Below are 15,028 nucleotides of genomic sequence, written 5' to 3'. Positions count from 1 at the left end.
TTTGCAGAGGGCAGATGAGCTCCCAGTGTCATGGCCACTTGCTCTCAACCACGTTCAAGGCCTGCAGCTGTCAAGTCTGTGACCTCCTGAGGCTGGGGGTTGGCAGCTGCCTTGGGGCTCCTGTGTGTGCTAAGTCGCTTCAGTCATATCCAACTCTTTGTGACCCCATGAACTGTAGCCACCAGGCTCCTCTGTCCATGAGATTTCCCAGGCAAGGATACTGGAGTAAGTAGCCATTCCCTCCTCCAGGGGATCTTCCCGACCCAGGGATCGAACTTGGTTCTCTTATGTCTCCTGCATTGGCAGGTGGGTTCTTTACTATTAGCGCCACTTGGGAAGCCTGGGCACTTAACTCCTGAGATTTGGAGGAAGCATTGAAAAAAGGCCCCCCTCTATGCTGCTGCCACAAGACTTGTCTGAATCTTCCAAGGCTTGTGATTCTTGCTGCCGAGGGAGGGAGAGGAGATGGAGGGTTCTGAGCCATGACTCAGGTTCAGCAGCTGGAAAACGGGGCCCTGCCCTCCATAGACATTCTCCCTTCTCATTCTGGACTCACTGTGGCAGAGAGTCAGAAGCTGGGGAGGAGGGTGGTGAGCTGGTGAGAGCACCCAGCTCAAAGTTGGACTTAAGGACCCAGGAATATATGGTTGTCCAAATGGTTCTTTTGAGTTTTCTGTAATATCTTATGGAAAAATGCAAATGAACTTTTTGGCTAGCCCAGTATATACCGTGGGCTTACCAGATGGTGCTAGTGGTCAAGAATCCACCTGAAATTCAAGAAACAAAAGAGATGCAAGTTGGATCCCTGGCTTGGGAAGATCCCCTGGAGAAGGAAATGGCAACCCACTCCAGTATTCTCACCTGGGAAATCCCATGGACAGAGGAGCTTGGCGGGCTGCAGTCCATGGGATCACAGTCAGACACAACTGAAGTGACTTAGCATGCACAACAGCCCTGAGGCAGCTGCCAACCCCCAGCTTGGCACGACTGAGTAGCTAAGCACATAGCATATCCGGTAGCCCTGTCTTTGTAGAGGAGTGTCCCGAAAGTAAGGAATCTGGAGAGTCGTGGTCTCCATTGTGAGGATGAGGGCTGGAAGCTCTGAAGAGGGGCTTGATGAGGCCATACAGGTAAGTCCAGGATTGCAGGCCTCCTCCTGGTCTTCGAGTGGTGATGCCTGACTCATATCTGTGGGTGTGGAACTTGTTGAGGCCAGTCTGCTAAGGTGAGCATCAGTCATCAGCTGGCGGAATCCTTGCCCCACCCACGTCAACCTATTCCGCTGGTTCTCAAAGAGGTGTCCTGGGCCAGCAGTACCAACATCACCTTGGGAATTTGTTAGAGGAGGCAAATTCTCAGGCCTCAGCCTGGACCTCCTGAATAGGAATCTCAGGAAGAAGGGCTGAGTGACCAGTTTTCATAAGGCTTCTAGGTGATTTTATTTTCATCCTGTTGCAATGTTGTTGGAGGCTGGGGTTGGGGAGGGGTCTGAGGCCAAAGAGGGCTTTTTCATAAGAGGCCTTGCCACTCTGACCTGTCCTGGTGTTCAGGATTCACGCCCCATTTCAACCACCAGCTGGCAATTCCTGACTTGGCCCTCATTTTCCCTTCATCAGTAATGATGAAAACACCAAAACACACATGGTTTCAGAGGACTTGAAGGTTTACAAACCTTTACACATAATAGCTCCTGTAACAGGTAAGTGGAACTTGGGTTATATGATACTCCTGACCCATTTTACAGATGAGGAAACTGAGACTCAAGATGTTTTGTGAGGTGGGCAAGCCCATAGTTGGGGAGGAGCCAAGGCCTGATCCAGGCGCCCTTGACTCCCTATTCCTAGTCAGGCCTGTGGGCTCAGAGGGGCAGGCATGGCCTTAGGAAGCTACCACCCTGTTAGCACCCCCTCTCCATGCTTAGGCCCCACCCGGACGCTCACCTTTTGGTACCTGTGTGTCATCAATAGTCACCTGGGAATGATTGTACAGCGATGAGCAGATGGTCTCCCGGAGAGGTCCTGACTTCTCATTTTCTCTTGGTGGGACACCCTTAGCCTTCCCCTTCAAGGCCAAAATATCCCATTCCTCAGAGGCTGGGAAACAGCAGCAAAGGGTGTGAAAAGGGAACCGATTTTTTATTCCCTTTCTGTAAAGATGGGGGCAAAGCCCTGCCGCATGTGGTAGCTCCCCAGCCACCCCATGGCCCGGAAGCCTGCAGGTATGTCTTACTGAGAGGAAAGAAAATGCTGTGTAAATGCTTCTGCCCACAGATCCCGGAGAGCAGGTCATCTGGGACACAGCAGGGCTACCAAGAATTCTGATAGGAAAAAAAAAAAAATTGTGTAATCTGTTATAACAAGAATCGCCCCTCCAGCCCCCGCTAAGCAAAATGCTAACCAAGGCCCTGGGAGCCACATCCCTCTGTTCTGGTCCTGTGTCCCCTCGCCCTGGGGGACAGTCTGCCCTGGTCCTCTGTCTTCAGCGTTCATTTTTTTTGACGAGGTCATTTGAGACAATGCTCTTTCCTGGCTCTGTAATGTTCTTCATAAAGTGAATGCAGGTATTTAATGGGCTTCTGCCTGTTGAACGATGAATGGAAAGGTCGGTGAGTAATCTCCGGCTGGCTCCCCCCGTCGTCAGCCCACTTCTTGTACGATTCTTTCGAAGCATTCTTTCCAAATAGGTGGGAGGCCTGAGGTCACAGCTTTGCTTCCTCCTGGCTGACAGACTTTAATTAGGTTGCTAAATTAGCCGAGATGGTAGCAGTCCTTCTCTCTCTCTGCACAGATCCTGGTTCTGGGGAGGTCTCTGGACTTGATTTTCTTATTTCATTGGTTTCTTTTTTTTTTTTTTTTGTCTCTCAGGGGAGAGGGATTCTCATGTAGAGGCTTCCCCCAGATCATTTTAACTTCCACTTTATGGATTCTGTCGTGAACCAGACACTTTGCTATAGGAGCATTATAGACATTATAACAAGAGCCAGTATGGTGTGTGTGGTGTGTGTGTGTGTGTGTACCAAGACCCTGGGCTAAACTCTTCATATGAATTATCTCATATAATCTTCCCAAGAATTCAGAAAGGAAGGTATTGGTGTTCATTCCAGTTCACAGGTGAGGACATCGAGGCTCTGGACTAAAATAACTTTCCCAAGTTCCGAAACCTGCAGGGAGGAGGAAACAGGGTTCAAACCCAATTTTTGGTCACCCAGAGCAGCTCATGGACCCACAGCACGCAGACATCACCTGAGAATTTATTAGAGATACCTTCTCAGACCCAATTGAGTCAGGACCCGTGCGATGCCCAGAGGACTCCTGTGCTCAGTGCTTATAGCCGGTTATGCCTGAATCCTGGGTATTAAAGACTACTGGCTCTGGTTTCCCGGTTTCCAGCCAAGGCAGATATGATTTAGAGAGCTTCAGGGCTAATCAGTTAAAGCCGAGATTCGATTCTGGGTAAGACTCAAATCACTGCGTGTTGCCCATTTTTACAGCCAAGGTAAGATGCTGGAGCTCGTCTGGCCCCGCCGTGGCCTCCGAGGCGGAGCTCCCTGCCCTGGACCCCTGTTTTCCCCAGACCCCTGAGCCTCCAAGGAGAGAACGAGCACCCGAGACTAACCTGGCTGCTCTCCTCTGTCCCTTCCCGCAGACGTGCAGCACATTAAAAGGAGAGACATCGTGCTGAAGCGAGAGCTGGGCGAGGGAGCCTTTGGAAAGGTCTTCCTGGCCGAATGCTACAACCTCAGCCCCACCAAGGACAAGATGCTCGTGGCTGTGAAGGTAATGCTCAGAGGCATGTGGGCCCCAGGAAGGAAGAGGGGTGTGGCTGTTGGCCATGGGGGTGGGAAAGAGAGGCTCGCTCCATTCTGGAAGATGGTATCAATGAACATTATCAGATGCAATCAAAATGGTATAAACTAATGTAATCAGATGCGCTTGCTCCAAGGTTCATGAAGTTTCCTCTGGACCCTTTGGCTTCAGAGGTCACGAACTGTGACACACAACGGAGGGCTGTGCCTGAGGTGCAGCTGGAGGGATAAGCGATGCCCGTGATGGACCCTGGTTTTATTCTGGAGGCTCTGGGCTCACCCCTGTCCCCCGCTGACCCTCTTCCCTTCTCAGGGACTTTACAGGTTGTCCTGTCCCTGCCCAGAAAGTCATCTGATCATTTCTCCCGAGTACAGTTGCATGAGGGGTGGGTTGCTCATGGAGGCCCCGAGAGCCACTGCTCACAGCAGCAAACTTCACAGGGAATAGGAGGTGGGCTGGTGGAGGGGTCAGGTGCTGAGCCTAGGGAGGAGAGTGGGTGAGGTTGGAAGACATGCTCAGCTACCTCCATGGGATCCAGGTTCAGCCCCCAGGGGACAGCATGCCTGAGGGCTACTGTCTCCTGGCAGCTGCTTACTTAGGTTCAGGAACCACAGGGGTTTTGTGTTGCTGAGGTAGCTGAGCAGATTTGCAGCTGGAGCCGAACAGCCTGGGGCAATAGGCAAAAGACTTTGCTACTGCTAGTTACCCTCCCCCACACTTGCTACAGGTTCTGTCAGTCTGTGTTGGACAAATCTTTGAACCTGATTGACACAGGCAAGAATCAAGTAGCCTCCCTGAGGCACCCACAGATCTGGGGAGCCTTGCTCTGGAGCATGGAGTGGGCTCTGCAAGGGTGGGTGTGGTGAGCAGGCCTCTGAGGCTGGAGTGAATTCTGCTCCATGGACAGAGGACTGGGAGCTGAGATACCCTCCCCACTAGGACTCTTGCCAGGGCCTCGAAAAGTCCCTCTTTAACACTGAGGGCTCTGACTGAGCCACTCTCTTGATGGAAGCTGAATGTTTCTGTGGCTTTGGGGATCTCTGTCTGCTGTGTCTGCAGAGGGTAAGTGCCCTCGGTAGATGCAGAGAGTGATGTGTGGGCTACAGACATAGAATGGGAATCAGAGGCCTGGGTGGGCATCTAGCCATCACTGATTAGCAGTGTGACCTTGATGTTTAATCTCTTTGAGCCTCAGTTTCATTATCTGTATAATCAGTTCAGTTTAGTTGTTCGGTTGTGTCTGACTCTTTGCAACCCCATGGACTGCAGCATGCCAGGCCTCCCTGTCCATCACCAACTCCTGGAGCTGCTCAAACTCATGTCCATCGAGTCGGTGATGCCATCCAACCATCTCATCCTCTGTCGTCCCCTTCTCCTCCTGCCTTCAGTCTTTCCCAGCATCAGGGTTTTTTCTAATGATTCAGTTCTTTGTATTAGGTGGTCAAAGTATCGGAGCTTCAGTTTCAGCATCAGTCCTTGGTGATATAATAGCTCTTCTTTACAATTTTTGTGATTAAATTATATGACATGGAAAATGTTTCATATACTGCTTGGGCTATAGTAAATGTTAGGAATGAGTCATTGCTATTTGTTTTTGTCAACATCATTATACTTTGTTTTTAAGTTTCTTTTGTTCATTTTGTTGTTTAGTCTCTAGGTCATATCTGACTCTTTCATTATCCTATGGACTGTAGCCCTTCAGGCTCTTCTGTCCATGAGATTTTCCAGGCTAGAATGCTGGAGTGGGTTTCCATTTCCTCTTCCAGGGAATCTTCCCAACCCAGGGATCAAACCCACATCTTTTGCATTCGGGCGGATTCTTTAGCACTGAGCCACCGGGGAAGCCCTTTGTTCGTTTACTTATTTATTATTTATTTTTTGACTATGCGGAAGGTGAGATTTTAGTTCCCTGACCAGGGATGGAAAACTGAGCCTCATGCAGTGGAAGTGCAGAGTTCTAACCATTGGACCACCAGGGAAGTCCCAGCATCATTATTCTTGATGTTGATAGTAGCCAAGTGTGCTTAGACATGTGACATATGACCTGCCAAGCTTACATTGACCATCTGGAATAGGGGTTGTTGAACTTCTTCTCTAAAAGCCAGATAGTAAAAGTTGTAGGCTTTGAGGACCGTAGGCACTTCCTTACAGCTACTCAATTCTGCCCATGTAATGGGAAAGCAGCCTAAACCATACATAAATAAATGGGGGTGGTGGCTGTCTTCCAATGCATTTTTATTTTTTATAAGAGTGGATATTGCCTGTCGACCTCTGCTCTAGAAAATAAATAAGGAACTAGCGTATTGTCCCATAAAAGGCTAATGCCTATTGTTGCTGGCTCTCTTACGAATAAACTTGCTAAGTGTGTCTCCATAGACGTGGGGTGGTCAGAGGAGCAAGGGTGTCTTTAAACTGCTTGGACCAGGAGTGTGGACTTGTACCTACACTTAGAATCTACCCTGCCCTAAAATGTTTAATTTATAGGATGACACTCCTCTACTGGGTGTTCCAGCATCCGTCTGGGGACTGGTGAATGAAACTGAACAATTTTGTGCTTAGAGCAGGAAATGAAATGATGTCGTCAACCCTGGGAAGCATTTCCCACTGAGTGTTGTGGTGTTAAAAGGGCAGTGCCCAGACTGGGTAATGCAGAAAATGTGTTTCTGTTTTCACCCTTTTAAAACGGTTTCCTTTCCTCCTTGGGTCTGGGAACCTTGAGGACATGAATGTTCTGGGATTTTATGCCATTTGCCGCCTGATGGAGCCGCCCAGCGCCCAGCCCCTGGAGAAGACGCTCCTTTTCTCCGGAGAACAGCCAGGAAATGGTGCTTCCTGCTTCTCATCCTCTCTAGATTTTACTCCTTTCTTCAGACTCCTTCCCATTGAGTCTGTTCTCAGGTTGAGGCAGAGTAATTGTGGACTTCCCGAGAACACATCCAAGAATAACCCCAAATTAAGTTTTCCCACAATTGTGGTTTTTAAAGCGAGATTTTTTTTTTTTTGCCCAGCAATTGCTATGGTGGAAACAAAGAACAGAAACCCCAGTCTCTGTTCTGAAGACTGTTGGGGAGACAACAAGGGAATACCCATGAGAGAAACAGAGAGCAGAACGAAGCAGTGTGATTTGTATGTGTGTGTGGTGTAAGAGTGACATTAGAAGCGTTTTAAATTTTTGATATTTTAAAATAGGTGGTGCCACCCTGAAATAGTTATTTGACAAGCAATAGACTTGCTCAAAAGAGTTTCCTCTGACAAATAGCTGATAAGAATATGAGAAAGGTGTCCAGCATTATTCATCATCAGAAAAATGCAAATTGACCCAGAAGGATATACCGTGGTACGTGAAGCAGAATGGCTAAGCAGCAGTGACCAAACAAAGTGCTGACAAGGATTTGGAGCAATCACAAATTTCATACTCTGGCAAAGGTATAGAGTAGTCTGTTTTGAGAAACAGTTTGGTATTGTATAACATTACCATCTGTGGGACCGAGCGTTTGCACTCTAGGTCTAGACCTGACAGGTAATCTATCTGTCTATCCATATAACTTACATGTGTCTGTCATCTATATCTGTTAATCTGCCTCACTTGTACCTACCTATCTATCTATCTAACGTATGCATCTGTCTAATCTGTTTATCTAGTCTCTCTACCTACCTACCTATGTATATATCTATCCTCTATATCTGTTGATCTCTCTGTCTCACCTTTATCTATCTAATTGCCTATTTATCTATGGAGAGATATGTTTAAGAATGTTCATAAGCACTCTTTACAGCAGCCCAAAGCTGGAAACAACCCCAGTGTCCATCAGTAGCAGCACGGACAAATAAATGTGGTATACTTTCAGTGGGAAACTCTTCAACAAGGAAAATGAATGAACTACAGCTACATGCAACAGCTTGGAAGAATCTCAAAATCAATGTTGAATGAAAAAAGACAGATACAGAAATATATTATATATGCATAGATACATGTGTGATTTCACTTATTTAAAATTAAAAAAAATAAGTAAAACTAAGCTCTAGTGTCTAGGGATATATGTAGTTCTTCACATGTAATAAAATGTGTTTCAGAATATTAATAAAATTTGAAATTGAAATATCTCCACTCTAATAAAAGAAAAAGGAAATGGAAAGTAGCAAAACCCCTGGACTGGAAAAGATGATGTGAAGTGACTCTGAAGGTGTTGGGAAGTGTTGAGAACTGTGAATGTTCTGGCCATCTAGATCCTTCCCTCCTATCCAACTCACAGCCCCACTGACACCCAGAGATGGGAGTGAACACGAGACGTGGTGTACATAGATGGGAGACTGGAAAAGGGAATGTCTTCAGATTTGGTGGGGGCGAAGAAGGAGATCGGAAGGGAAAACTCCAGCTCTTCTCATTGCACTATGATGCTACAGGAAGGGACTAGCCAGCCACCTGCCTGGCTTCAGGGACTCCTTGGCAACCCCATCTCCCTAAACTAACAGTTGGCAGCAGCAAGGAACCCCTGCTCCCTCACATGCCCCTGGCTGGTGAGTGACCCATCATGAAGTTTGCCAGCTTTGAAGAAGATGCTGAGAGGCACACGAGAGTCTCTGAACTGATTTTTCTCTTCAAGATTCCTCTCTTGGCATCTCTTTCCCAATTGCGTCAACCCCTGGGGACCTGGGCCACTTGCAGCTCTGGACTCCAGTTGCCAAAACAGACCCCTTGCCAATTATACAGGAACTTCAGGTTTGATCTGGGACAGCTGGAAAGCCCACCTAAAGGTCGAGAAAGAACTGGCAGAAGAAGAGGTGCAGGAAGACTAACAGAGACAGCAGTTGCTTTGTGCCCCATCTCCCAAATGTGTAACTCCTAACTGCCCTGCAGTGTAGGGCGCCGGCCTTAGGGATGCTGGCTGGCACTGCTCGAGAGCTGAGAACGGAAATATCCAATGGCTGCCAATGGCGTCTGGACTGTGAGAGAGAATGATTTACAGAGATGGAGAGTGGCCATTTGGCTGGCCCCAAATTTGATCTGCTTTTCCCTCTCATAAATCCAGGGTTCACATAAATCTTCGTATTCTCCCATCCCACCCATGCTGGGTTCCTTTTCTTCCCCTCTTCTTATGCTTCATGAAAATAAATAAATCACTGGCAGTCATCCTATACATACCCACACCCCAGCTCATGCAGCGGGTCACCAAGAGAGGTTTCCTGTCACCATGACCCTCTGCCTTCTTCTGTACCAAAAAAGCTTTGCACACATCTTTGTTCTGGTTGGATGTAAACCCAAGGCAACTGATGCCTTTATTATCAGGTAGCTTTTCTGAGAAGGCAGCCAGAGGTGAAGCAGAAAGCACAGGAGATAAGAGCTGGTAAAAATCAGCAATGGACCAGGGGCCCTCCCACTTCCCTTTGACCTTGGCCCGCCCTAAGCCTGGCATCCTTTATTCTGCTGGCAGCCCACACTCTTCACCTTTCCTGACCCTCTCCTCTGCCCTTTCACATCTTTTAATTTCTGTGCCCACCATTCCCCTGGGGAACCTGTCCATTGACTTAATTGATAAATTAACTCAAGCAGGTAAGCTGGACAGGAATGTATCCTGGACTTCATGCTCAAGCTATTACTTCTCGAATGATCTTTGGCAAATCACTTCCCTGTTCTGGACCTCAGTTTTCTCACCTATAAAATGGGAAAGCTGTATGAAGTGGCTTCCAACACTGTGGTCAACATTAGGATCATGTATTCCAACAGATTTTTGGTGAAAACTCCAAGTGTTGAAAGAAGGGTGGTGCTTGTTGACATTGGAGTGGGCCTTGATCGCTGGCTGAGAGACCATGGCCCTAGAGGCATTGCCATTGAACTTTGAGACATCAAAGAAGCCCAGCACCAAGAGATCACTGTGGTCTAGTTAAACTCTTAGCTTCTGTCATTTAAGATGTGTGAATGTGTGCTGATCCCCAACAGGATGCAGCATCAGTTTTTCCAACACCAGAAGTGAGCAGGTGGAAACCAATGATGCTATCTAGGGCCCTTTTAAAGCTGTGAGTCCATCATCTCTAATGTATGCTAATGACTGATGGAGGTTTGGTGGGCCCCCTCGATACAATTTTCACACATTCACATTCCTGCAGCGCTGTAAGCCAAGGTACCTCCGTGGATTTCAGCTAACGGGGGTTGCCGTGGCAAGAAAAAGATGTCTGGCTAGGGAGGATTTTCAATAGTAGCATCATCTATGGAGGAACTTAGTCGGCCTAAATAACCAGAAAAGGCCAGAAACTGGCAGAGGGAATGAAAACCAATCTCCTGTTAGATTCTCACTGCCCTGAAAATGACATGTGAAGTGCACACCCATTCCTTCACTGCCTCATGTCCTGTCTCTTGGGGTTACTAAACTTTGTCAATTGAAGCAAGTGGATTTTTGGCTCCATTTGCCTTCTGATCTCATGGGGAGGGGAAGGAAGGCTGAAGCCATATGTGAACACACCTGCCCAGGCGGCTCCTCCTGCAGGAATGACCCTCCCCGTCACAGTTCATCATTCGCCATGGCCAACATGGCTGCACTCCCAGGGCAGTGCCCCATTCAGGGTCCCTTGCATGTGCTCTGGTCTCACCCTTCCCTTCTGGTCTTAGAAAGCCTATGTTCACTGACAAACTTTTTTTTAACTCTTTACTGAGTTTGTTCCAACATTGCTTCTATTTTATGTTTTGTTTTTTTTGGCCACGAGGTATGTGGGATCCTAAGTCCCCAACCAGGGATCGAACCTATGTCCCCTGCATTGGAAGGTGAAGTCTTAACCACAGGACCACCAGGGAAGTCCCTGGATAACCCTTTTGAGCATTGCTCTTCCATTTATCTTCCTGGGTCCCAGGGCAAGGGGCCTGGTCTAGTGCTTCTCCTGAATACTGGATTCTCTAAAAGGGGCCGAGGTGTGACATTTCCATGGCCACCAGCTGCCCACCATCCCATCCTACCCTGGGATTTAACGGGGTAGGCCAGGTCTGCCCCAGGCCCTAGTCCTGGCTGGGTCCTGGGGCTTCTACCCATTGAATGCCATTCCCACAGCTGTAGTCCCCCTTACCCCCCAATTCTTCCATCTACAAGGAGAACGAAAACGCCTTTATAGAAGCCAAAGTGTTCATGTGCGTGCATGTGTGCTAAGTTGCTTCAGTTGTGTCCGACTCTTTGTGACCCCACAGACTGTAGCCCACCAGGCTCCTCTGTCCATGGGATTCTCCAGGCAAGACTACTGGAGTGGGTTGCCATGCCCTCCTCCAGGGGATCCTCCCTACCTCTGCCTCACCAGGGATCGACCCACATCTCTTATGTCTCCTGCATTGGCAAGAGGGTTCTTTACTGCTAGCACCACCTGAGAAGCCCTGTTGTTTCTCTACAAATATTCACCTCTTCACAATCTAAAATCAAGGAGTAGAAAGAGTAAGGAAACTTAATTATGTTGTCAGCCTGATTTTGGATGGGCTGTGGGTATAGGCTCGGAGAAGGCAATGGCACCCCACTCCAGGACTCTTGCCTAGAAAATCCCATGGACAGAGGAGCCTGGTAGGCTGTAGTTCATGGGGTCACTAGAGTTGGATACGACTGAGCGACTTCACTTTCCCTTTTCACTTTCATGCATTGGAGAAGGAAATGGCAACCCACGCCAGTGTTCTTGCCTGGAGAATCCCAGGGATGGGAAGCCTGGTGGGCTGCCGTCTATGGGGTCGCACAGAGTTGGACACGACTGAAACGATGCAGCAGCAGCAGCAGCAGTGGGTATAGGCTAATTTGCAAAGTTAAAACAATTGGGGGCAGTGGTTTCCCCACTGTTTTAATTGTGAGACCATTTCTTCGAGGAACTCTTAGGGGATGGGGGTTGTCAGGTATCCCACCTCCCAGCTCCCCTCCTCCTCTGTCATTCACACTAATCTCAGAGGAAGGCTAGGGCTTCCTAGCTGGCAGATGTGACATAGATACCAGAAAGTTGGCTTTTGTTTCTATAAGGTTCACAGCGCTGAAGGAAGCACGAGTCAGGCCTGGCTTTTGTGACTTAGTCTGATGGTCTTTAAAGCTCGATTAAGATCTTACTTGTTGGGGATCAGCATTGTGTTTGGGATGGGCACCAGCTTTCTTCCCAGGAAGGAAATAGACAAGCCCCTGCCCTCTAGTTGCTAATAACCAATGTCCCATGCTGTTTCCAGGCCCTGAAGGACCCCACCCTGGCAGCCCGGAAGGATTTCCAGAGGGAAGCCGAGCTGCTCACCAACTTGCAGCATGAGCACATCGTCAAGTTCTACGGGGTGTGCGGGGACGGGGACCCTCTCATCATGGTCTTTGAGTACATGAAGCATGGAGACCTGAACAAGTTCCTCAGGTATGCCAGGACGGCCACCCCCTCCTGTCATTTCCATTGCACCCCTGGGGTTCTCTCTGGAGCCAGAAGTCCCGTTGCTCCTCCTAACACTTCAGTCTGGGGATTAGAAATGAGAAGCAACCTTTCATTCTTCTACATTACCTCCTGAGCAATTGGATGCGGGCCTTTGCCCCTGATTTCTCAGGAGGGAAGTTGAGGATGCTATGAAAAGTAACCTGCGGATTACTTTCAGGTAACCTGCATTCCAGGTCTGGAATGGCTCCAAGGAGGGAGCCCAGAGGGACTGCCAGTGTGTAACTTCCAACTTTAAGATTCTAAAGGGCCAGTTTTCCCCCTGATGTTCTGAATAGCTTTCTGACCTTATGTCTTATGTTCTCACTTGCAAAGTGAGGCTAGTCCCTACCACACCTCCTGAAAGCCTCCTTGTCAGAGACTTTTTGATGATGAATAAGAAAGGACAAGGTTACAAACTCATGGGGAGACAGATGGTTGAAAAAAAGGGCAGATTTTCCCCCAGATAAATTTAGAACTGTGCTATCCAGTACAGTAGCCATATATGGCTATTTAAATTTAAATCTACAATGACTAAATTTAAGTAAAATGTAAAAATTCCTCTGTCTCTCCAGCCACACTTCAAATACTCAGTAGCCACATGTGACTACTGGCTACCATATTGGACAGTGTGGTACAGAGCATTTCCATTAATAGAAAGTCCTGTTGGCTGGCACTGTTCTATAAGATTTGGATTTTTTTTTTTTGTAAAAAGGGTTTCCCCAAGCCTAGAGCAAGATCATCTGGATTTTGAGAGGATCTTGATAGAGCTTCTAAGAGACTGGAACTCCAGCCAGAAGTGCTGGATAGAGTTACAAGTAAGGGTTGGAAATCTACCTTCCCCAGAGAAGATACCATCTCACCAATAGAGCAGAGTTAGCATTTCTCTGCCTCCCACACCTGCTGTCTCCAATTACTGCCCAGATGTGGAGGTAGCAAGTGTGTGTGAGAGTGTGTACAATCCAAGGTCTCATAAAACATATTGAACACTCAGGCCCTGGATGCTTTTAGGGTGTAATCTTTGCATAGCCAACTTTTGGGTTCTACTGCTGAGAATGAGATTTCCAGAGCTCATGTATGGGTTATGGTAAACTCTAGCACACTCCCCTAAACCTGATGAGTATCTCCTTGAAGTGGGACATTCAAATGAGTGCTGTGCTTTGAAGAGGAAATGGAAAGGGTAAATTCCAGGTTTCCAAAACTGGCCCTAGAGGATTTGAAAGTATCTGTAGGATGTTCTAAACCTCCTAAACTTGATTTCACGGTGAAACTTACTCATTTCCTGAAGAACTGAGTCCTTAGCATGAGACAGACTTGGGTTCATATCCTGGATGTGTCTTAGTGATGTAACCTAGAACAAGTTATTAACACTTAATTCTCTCCTGGAAAACAAGACCATTCATAACTGCTTCATATGTTTGTTGTTATGAGTATTCAATGAGTATATTTGTGTAAAGCCTGGACAAGTGTTCAACCAATGGTAGCTATGATTAAAATTACTGCAATATTATTTTATCAGAACTGTGAACCATAATAGTTTCTAAAACAAACAGCATCTTTTCTCAGTACTTGAGATCTTCCTCTTCTTGTGCTTCCATTCTTCTGAAGTCAAGGGATATGTTCCGTTTTTCCATCAAACCCTCCCCACTGATTCAATGGTAGACCTAAGCAACCCCACCGGCAAGGCTCAAGAGAGGTCCTGAGTACTGCTCTATGTCCCTGTCATGCCTACTCTACAGGAAGAGGAAGAAAAAGAGGGTAGAATGTCCTTCCTGCTCTCGCATCTCCCAGTTGATGGGTTTTAGGGAATCCAGTGCATTCTTCCAATAAACTGGAATGGAGCTTGTCTGCTGGTCCCTCTTCCTTGTGAGCTAATGCAGTTGGTCTCCTCTAGAGGCACGAGGGAGGCAGTGCCCACAGGAGATAATAAAATGAATGTGTTTATATTTAACTGTGCCTTTCAGTGGAAATTGGAGAAGCAATAAAACAGGCCAAGGCTTCTCTGTAGAGTGGGGCTCCTTGGCTCACAACTTCATAAATAAAGGCCTGGGTGTGGTTACGGCTCACTGGGCTTCCTGGAGAAAAGATGAATACTAAAATGACTGATATGACAGGGCAAGGTGTTTGGATAACAAATCTGGGCCATGATTTGGGATGCAGTGGGTGCTGTGGCTCCCAGGTCTTTGCCTAGGGTCCCAGGCTCTCTTCATCCTGTCCTGCCATCCACAGAAATTGCCCAGTCCTAGGCAGGGGAGTGGGGAGGTTAGCAGTGTGGACTGAAGATAGTGCTGCTACCCACAGCGTGGACTGTATCACTACTGGAAGCATCATTACTGAGAGCTTGCAGGAAATGCACCTGAAAGAGCTCCACCTAGAACCAGAATCATAGGGGGCGGGGCTCAGGAATCTCTTTAACGAGCCGCCTGAAAGCTTAACGTTTAAAACTCTGCTCCATAGTCACGTGTCACCCATGTGGCTGCTGCGAGACTTTGGCCAGATGAGGTACCTCAGTTTCCTTGTCTCAAAGTTGGGGGGGGATGATTAAGGGAATTAGTACATTACAGATACATAAAGCTGTGCACGGAACATAGTCAGGGTTATGTAGGTGTTAATTATCGTTTTATTAATTACTCTATAGTAGACATGAAGGAACTGGGAAGCCCCTGGATGGCAGTAAAATATCCAAAAGAGTACGTTCATTCCTTGATTCATTAAAATGAGTCTGCTGTCTTCTTAGATGGGAATCTTAATTGTATATTTCACCCTAATCAGGCTTACATAATAGAGTTTGGGGTAGATAGAAATAGGCCGCAAGGAGGCTGAGAAAA

The 15,028-nt window shown here is 47.5% G+C and overlaps 1 protein-coding gene across 11 annotated transcripts in view; it reads left to right on the top strand.

Annotated features, from left to right (window-relative positions):
• Positions 1–15,028, top strand: part of NTRK3 (neurotrophic receptor tyrosine kinase 3) — a 439,365-nt gene that overhangs the window by 358,916 nt on the left and 65,421 nt on the right. For all 11 annotated transcript variants that reach the window (XM_059879136.1, XM_059879141.1, XM_059879137.1 and 8 more), the window contains 2 exon segments: positions 3,646–3,776; positions 11,977–12,149. In XM_059879136.1, the coding sequence (XP_059735119.1) occupies positions 3,646–3,776; positions 11,977–12,149 (304 nt within the window).

Source organism: Bos taurus, chromosome 21, assembly GCF_002263795.3.
Source record: "Bos taurus isolate L1 Dominette 01449 registration number 42190680 breed Hereford chromosome 21, ARS-UCD2.0, whole genome shotgun sequence".
In the NCBI taxonomy this organism is placed as follows: domain Eukaryota; kingdom Metazoa; phylum Chordata; class Mammalia; order Artiodactyla; family Bovidae; genus Bos; species Bos taurus.
Note: the sequence above shows the minus strand (reverse complement) of the source record. Positions and strands in the feature narration are given on the sequence as shown.